Raw genomic sequence first — 7,587 nt, forward strand, 5'->3', positions numbered from 1 at the left:
CCATAACAGTGCTTAGAATTCTTCCACGCCAGGTGCAGGACTCTGCACTTCTCCTTGTTGAACCACATCAGGTTTCTTTTGGGGCAATCCTCCAGTTTATCCAGGTCCCTCTGGATTCTCTCTGTACCCTCCAACGTATCTACCTCTCCCCCTAGTTTTGTGTCATCCGTAAACTTACTGAGGGTGCAATCCAGTCCCTCATCTAGGTCATTAATAAAGATGTCGAATAACACCGGCCCCAGAACCGAGCCTTGCGGCACTCCGCTTGAAACAGACCACCATCCAGATATTGAGCCATTGACCACGACCGTTGGGCCTGACTATCAAGCCAGCTTTCTACACATCTTATAGTCCAGGGATCCAATCCATATTTCCTTAACTTATGGACAAGAATGTTGTGGGAGACCGTATCAAAAGCTTTGCTGAAGTCAAGGTATATCACATCCACTGACTTCGCCATGTCCACAGAGCTTGTTACCTCATCATAGAAGCTAATCAGATTGGTCAGGCAGGACTTGCCCCTGGTGAATCCATGTTGGCTACTTCTGATCACTTTCCCGTCTTCCAAGTGCTTCAGAATGGATTCCTTGAGGATTCCCTCCATTATTTTCCCAGGGATTGAGGTAAGGCTGACAGGTCTATAGTTCCCTGGATTGTCCTTCTTTCCTTTTTTAAAGATGGGCACTACCTTTGCCTTCTTCCAGTCATCCGGTATCTCCCCCGATCTCCAAGAGTCTTCAAGGATGATGGCCAAAGGTTCAGCAATGACCTCTGCCAATTCCCTCAGTACCCTGGGGTGCATTATATCCAGACCCATGGACTTGTGCACATCTAGTTTTTCTAGATAGCTCAGAACTTGTTCCTTCTCCACAGGTGGCTGCCCTCCACCTTCCCATACTGCATCATCTATGACCGTCATGGGGAAGTTGACTTTGTCCGTGAAGACTGAGGCAAAAAAAGCATTGAGTAGTTCAGCTTTTCCTGCATCATCTGTCACTAGGTTACCTCCCTCATCCAGTAATGGCCCCATACCTTCTCTGATAACCTGTTTATTGTTCACGTGCCTGTAGAAACCCTTCTTGTTACTCTTCACATCCCTTGCCAGCTGCAGTTCCAATTGCGCTTTTGCTTTCCTGATTACTGCCCGGCATTCTCCAGCCGTATGTTTATACTCCTCCTTAGTCAACTGTCCATGTTTCCATTTCTTGTATGCATCCTTTTTGAATTTAAGCTGACTGAGGGTTTCCCTGTTAAGCCAAGCTGGTTGCCTACCATGTTTGCATTTCTTACTACGTAGTGGGATTGTTTGTTCCTGTGCCTTCAGTAAGACTTCTTTAAAATACTTCCAGTTCTCTTCAACTCTTTTCCCCTTTATCTTCGTTTCCCAAGGAATCCTGCTCATCTGGTCTGTTAGGGAGTCAAAGTCTGTTCTTCTGAAATCAAGGGTCTGTATGTTACTGCTCACCCTTCTTCCTTTCGTCCGGATCCTGAAATCTACAATCTCATGGTCGCTGCAGCCCAGGTTCCCTCCCACTTCTATTTCTTCTACTAGTTCTTGCCTGTTTGTGAGTTTGTCGAGGCTTCTGGGCTGTGCGCACATGCTCTTGTGCGTGCCAATCCGGATGTGCTGGTGCACACACTTGTGCAGGCCAATCCAGACATGCTGGTGCACACACTTTTGTACACGGTGCCACATGCACACATTTGTGTGCACCAATCTGGACACGCTGGTGTACACACTTTTGTACACAGTGCCACCTGCACACGTTTGTGTGCGCCAGTCTGGACACGCTGATGGACACACTTTTGTACATGGTGCCACGTGTGCAAACGTTTGTGTGTGCCACTCTGGACACATGTTGATGCACATGCTTGTACACGATGCCAATCGTGCACCACGTTTGTGTGTGCCAATCTGCGCACTGGTGTACACACTTGTACACACTGCCCACGTGCACATTTACGCGTGCTAATCTGGACGCACTGCTGCACACACTTTTGTATACTGTGCCCATGCGCATATGTTTGTGCGTTCCATTCTGGACACATGCTGGTGCACACACATTTGTGCGTGCCAATCTGGACTCACGTTGATGCACACGCTTTGTACAAAGGGCCAAGTGTGCACACGTTTGTGCGTGCCAATCTTGACATGCTGCTGCACACACATTTGTGCGTTCCAATCTGGGCACACGCTGGTGCACACACATTTGTGCATGCTGGTGCACACGCTTTGTACACGGTACCCACGTGTACAATTACTTGCACATGTGCATAGCTGTGAGTGTTCATGTGCCGGTGCGCCCCCACCCCCCAGCCCTGACTCCCCCTCTCTGCCCCACTGCAGCTGCTGGACACCAAGTCGACGGACCGGAAGCTCACGCTGCTGCACTTCATCGCGCTGACCGTGCGGGAGAAGTACCCGGACTTGGCCAGCTTCTGGCAGGAGCTGCACTTTGTGGAGAAGGCTGCCGCAGGTAGAGCAGCTGCACCCCCGGCCCAGCTGTGCCTTGGGAAACTGAGGCACCCACCCGGCATTACTACAGGACAGCAGGGAACACGTGTAACCCAGCCGGGGGTAGAATCCCCACATGCCCCGTGTCATCGCAGCCCTCCCCAGCCCTGGAGCTGCTCCAGTGGGTTAGCTGGGTTAGCTGGATGCCACGTGGAAGGGGGAGGGGCTGGTCCCTGGCCGCGGGGCCGCGGGGCAGGAGCTCAGAGGGGCCTGCCATCCCTCGCAGTGTCCCTGGAGAACGTGCTGCTGGACGTGAAGGAGCTGGGGCGTGGCATGGAGCTCATCCGCCGGGAGTGCGCCCTGCACGACAGCAGCGTCCTCCGCAGCTTCCTGGGCGCCAGCGAGGGCCGGCTGGAGAAGCTGCAGAAAGACGCCAAGACAGCCGAGGTGGGGGGGCTTTGGGGTACGCTTTGTTGCGGGGGGGCCCTGGCCCTTGGGGCTCTGTCAGCTGGGGGTGGTTCCTGGCCCTTGGGGCTCTCTCTGTGGGCTGGGGGGGCCCTGGCCCTTGGGGCTCTCTGTCAGCTGGGGGGGTCCCTTGCCCTTGGGGCTCTCTCTGTGGGCTGGGGGGGCCCTGGCCCTTGGGGCTCTCTGTCAGCTGGGGGGGTCCCTTGCCCTTGGGGCGTGCTCTGTTGGGGGGTTCCTGGCCCTTGGGGCTCTCTCTGTGGGCTGGGGGGGCCCTGGCCCTTGGGGCTCTCTCTCTTGAGGGGGGGGACAGACAGCAGAGCCTCCTTGCAGGGGACTGCACCGAGACGGCTCCGGTGCAGGGACCCTCCAGCTGGCAAGCGAGGTGAGCCCCAGGCAGCCCTTGTCAGCAGCGCCCAGTGCACACGGCTTCTCCCCCACAGCCTGTGGGCAGAGCTGTGGGTCTCACTGGGACCAGAAACCAGGCGCTACCCCATGCGCTGGGTGCAGCCCTGGGGGGCCAGGCAGGCGCTGAGCACACGCCCTGTGCTGGGGGCGGCTGGGGGTGCTGTGCAGCCCTGGCCAGCTGGCTGGAGAGCTGGGTGCCAGTGGCAGGCCTGGGGCATTTGCCAGGCTCCAGCATTGTCCGTCTCCCGCTGGCAGGACGCCTATAGCACGGTCGTGCGCTACTTTGGCGAGAGCCCCAAGACGACGCCCCCCTCCGTGTTCTTCCCCATCTTTGTCCGCTTCATCCGCGCCTACAAGGTGAGTGGGGGCCCAGTGGCACGTTGGCACCTGGGACCCGCTCTGTGCCCAGGGCCCCCCCAGCTCCATGCCCAGGGCTGGGCCCAGCCGGCAGCGCCAGGCCCCTTCCTGCCATTGTTCCAGGGCGAGTGCTGGCCCGGCTGCCCAGGGCGCGGTCCTGCCCTTCCTGTGGGCTGCACCAGGGCACCCAAAGCCCTCGCTGCCTGGCCCCTCCCACACGGGCTGGGACCGGACCGTTTCCGCCCCGTCCGCTCCGCTCTGCTCTGCCCTCAAGCGCCCGCCCCCCTGCTGCGAGCTCGGGGCCGGGCCGGGCTCTGCGCCTCGGTCGCTGCGCCCCGTGGGTGCCTGACCCCTCGGCCCTGCAGGACGCGGAGCAGGAGAACGAGCTGTGCAAAAAGCAGGAGCAGGTGCTGCGGGAGAAGATGCTGGCGCAGGAGGCCAAGAAGCTGGAAAAGGTGGGTGGAGTGGGCAGCTGTGAGCTCTCCCGGCACTGGGGCAGGGGGGTGGGGGGGGCGGGGGCTTGGCCAGCCGGGAACTGCGCCCTTCCCTTGGGCCACTGCTCCAGCCTGCAGGCCTGGGGCGGGGTGAGCCGCAGGATGTGAGGGGGGGATGTGGGTGCTGCCTTAGGGGTGGGTGGACAGGCTGAGGGGTCTGCCCCAGAGAGGCGGGGGACTGGCTGGGTGGGCTGTGCCCTGGGGCCAGGGGACAGGCTGGAGTCTCTGCCCCAGAGAGGTGGGGGACTGGCTGGGTGGGCTGTGCCCTGGAGCGGGGGATTGGCTGGGTGGGCTGTGCCCTGGGGTGGCAGGCCAGGCCAGGTGGGGTCTGCCCCAGAGAGGCAGGGGACTGACTGGGTGGGCTGGGGCCGGGGGACAGGCTGGAGTCTCTGCCCAGAGAGGTGGGGGACTGGCTGGGTGGGCTGTGCCCTGGGGCGGGGGACAGGCCGGGGGGATCTGCCCCAGAGAGGCAGGGGACCGGCTGGGTGGGCTGTGCCCTGGGACGGGGCACAGGCTGGAGTCTCTGCCCCAGAGAGGTGGGGGACTGGCTGGGTGGGCTGTGCCCTGGGACGGGGGACAGGCCGGGGGGGATCTGCCCCAGAGAGGTGGGGGACCAGCTGGGTAGGCTGTGCCCTGGGGCGGGGGACTGGCTGGTATCTCTGCCCCAGGGGGTAGGTCTCTTTCCCCCCTTCACCCCCTGCCCGTGCTGGTTGCAGCGGAATAAGTGGCAGCAGCAGGAGCTGCTCGCAGAGCTGCGCCGGCGCCAGGCCAAGGAGCACCGGCCGGTCTACGAGGGCAAGGACGGCACCATCGAGGACATCATCACCGGTAGGTGCCCGAGTGCTGGGGAGCCCCAGGCCGTAGCCCTGCTGGGGGCTGGCTGGCAGGCAGCTGGCACGGAGCAGGAGCCAGTGCATGCAGGGCTGGGCCCCAGCCAGGGGCGCTGCCAGGGCAGGGGCTGACGTGTGTCTCTGTCGAACGTCTGCAGTGCTGAAGAGCGTCCCCTTCACGGCCCGAACCGCCAAACGGGGCTCGAGGTTCTTCTGCGACCCGGCCCACCACGATGAGTCTAACTGTTAGCCCTGGGCACTGTAATGCCCTGCCAAGGTATCGCTCCCGGCGCACCCCGTCCTGCATGCACTGTCCCCGGGGCGCTCCGGGCCCTGCCCCCGGCACTGTGTGCAGACGCACCGTCACGCCCTGGGCTGGCAGGGGTCCCCTGACTGCCGCACTGGCACTGCAGGCCCCCTCCATGCCAATGCAGTAGCACAGTTTGCTAAAGCTGCCCGCAGGGGTTGGGGCCTGCCTGGGGGTGGGACAGGGGCTCCAGGCAGCACTGGCTGCTCTGCAGGGAGGGGACACGTGGGTTGTGCAGGCAGGTGCTGATACGGGCGCTATGGGGATGCAGGCCTGCAGAGCAGTGGCTGGAAATCTGCTCAGCAGCTGCTCCCGGCTCTCCCTGCCCGGGTGGGGTGAGTTTGCAGGGCCTCAGTCCAGTTCATGGCAGCCTGCTGCAGCCAGCAGCGCGTCACTCCTCCGTGAGTGTGGGAAAGGGCCATGCTCTGCGGGGGGCAAAACAGCATCGCAAACCCCACCCCCCCAAGGCAGCCAAACTGGCATCCCCCGTGGCCGGCCCGGGCCAGGCCTGGGGGGCCTCCCCGCTCTGGACTGGGGCGTGCACCCCAAGCGCCTACACAAGGCGGGGGAGAGACGCCCACACCTCCGCTCTGACCCCCCCGCTCCTGCCTGTCAGCCCCGGTTCCACCAGCCCTGCGTGCTGCCTGCAGCTCTCCCGCTAGGCCCCCCGTGAGCCACCGGCAGGGGAGCGCCAGCCCCAGCCTGGTGTGCCCCGGGCTCAGGAAGCACCTCGCTGGTGCCAGCCGGAGTGTGCTGGGCTCACCAGGCAGGTGCCACGGGGAGCGAGGCCAGTAGCTGCAGCATCCCCCCTGCGAGCAGCAGCTTCTGCCTGAGGGCTCTGGCCTGGCCCTGGCCCCAGCCCCCTAACGCCCTCTCTCCCCGGCCAGACCTTCGCTCGCGGCCGCTCAGGTGGCCCAACGTCACTGGCCCCAGCCTGGACCCGCCTGCATCTGGGACTCTCCCCGGGGGCCTCTGCCCTGCCCCCGGCTCAGACTCGGCAGTGAAGGACCAACTGGACCGTGGGCGAGGCCAGCCCTGGGCTCTGAGACGCGCCTTATAGCGCCAGGGGTAGCCTGTGCCAGCCAGTGCCTGTGCCTGCGGGGGACAGGACCAGCCGGAGCAGCGTCTGCCCCCTCCTCCCCTGCCTGGCCATGTGCAGGGCCGGCCTCGGAGTCTGGGGGTGCAGCAGCAGCAGCGGCGGCCCTGGGGCTGTGTCCTGGGGTGTGGGGGGCTGAGCCAATGGCTCCCATCCTCCGGCCCACTGTTATCAGCCCCCAGCCATGGCCTGCTCCGGCCCTGGCCCCACAGCTTGAGTCAGCCCCCTGCGGCTGCCCCTGCCCCTGCCAGTGGGGTCAGTGCCCCCAGGCAGGCGGTTTGGGGGGTGCTGTTCTGCCTGGGCCCTGCTGAGGCCAGCCCCAGGCAGTCTTAGGCCCTTCCAGCCCCTTCCACGCAGGCTGGGCTCGAGCCACAGGGCTGCAGGGGTGAGCGGAAGCCAAGGTCACCCTGTGCCTGACTTACCCCTGCCCCCAGCCCAGGCAGCAGTACCAGTGGCCCCCCGCCAGTCCCGGCCCAGGGCTGTAATGCTGCTGGAGGGCCTGGCCTGGGGTCCTGCCACCGGGCGCTTGCTGGGGTGAGGACAAACCGAAACCCGCAGGTGCAGCAGGGCTCTCACACCGCTCCATGCTGGGCGACGTGTCCGTGCTCCAGCCCCCCAGCAGCCGTTGGGCCCAGACCTGCACCCAACTGCACGCCCGCGCCCCCCCCCAGGCCACTAACACTAGTGTCAGGAAAGGGCCCAGGCGGGGGGCCGCTGCCGCCATTGTTTACAAGCTCATCACTCCGTGGGTGCGCGGTGTGTGTGTGTGCGTGGGAAATACACCGCTGTTGGACCCCGGCTCCTGTGCACCGTGCCTGGCCCCCTCCCTCTCTCCCCAGCCACAGCCTGACGCCACTAGGGTGCATTACCCCTCCCCTCCCTGGCGTGGGGGCCACACGCCCAGGCCTGGCCCAGTTCTGGCACACGGGGGGAGTGGCTGGGCCCCACAGGTGAGCCACACCAGCCCTTGCACATCCACACCTAGTGACCCCTCCCTCCTGCCCCTGCTTGGCTGTGCCAGCCCTGGGCAGCTCCCCTCCTCCCCCAGTGCTCTGCCCTGGGCTGCTGCTGGGAGCAGACCAGGCTCAGCACCTTGTGCTGGGCCACAGGCCCTGGCTTGGGTGTGCGGGTGGGGTGGGGTGGGGGCAGCCTCACAGCAGAGCCCCTGCTGCCCCCTT

At 63.6% G+C, this 7,587-nt stretch overlaps 1 protein-coding gene across 8 annotated transcripts in view; it reads left to right on the plus strand.

Annotated features, from left to right (window-relative positions):
- FMNL3 (formin like 3) overlaps positions 1-7,207 on the plus strand; it is a 46,267-nt gene extending 39,060 nt beyond the window's left edge. For 6 of the 8 annotated variants that reach the window (XM_074979745.1, XM_074979747.1, XM_074979748.1 and 3 more), the window contains 6 exons: positions 2,348-2,477; positions 2,742-2,902; positions 3,581-3,682; positions 4,048-4,137; positions 4,893-5,004; positions 6,201-7,207. In XM_074979745.1, the coding sequence (XP_074835846.1) occupies positions 2,348-2,477; positions 2,742-2,902; positions 3,581-3,682; positions 4,048-4,137; positions 4,893-5,004; positions 6,201-6,373 (768 nt within the window). In that variant the 3' untranslated portion in view covers positions 6,374-7,207. Of the gene's footprint in view, positions 1-2,347; positions 2,478-2,741; positions 2,903-3,580; positions 3,683-4,047; positions 4,138-4,892; positions 5,005-5,164; positions 5,284-6,200 lie in introns of all 8 variants that reach the window. The other 2 variants (XM_074979746.1, XM_074979753.1) reach the window with 1 other exon arrangement.
- The last annotated feature ends 380 nt before the right edge of the window (positions 7,208-7,587 follow it).

The sequence above is a fragment of the Carettochelys insculpta genome, chromosome 29 (assembly GCF_033958435.1).
Source record: "Carettochelys insculpta isolate YL-2023 chromosome 29, ASM3395843v1, whole genome shotgun sequence".
Lineage (NCBI taxonomy): Eukaryota > Metazoa > Chordata > Testudines > Carettochelyidae > Carettochelys > Carettochelys insculpta.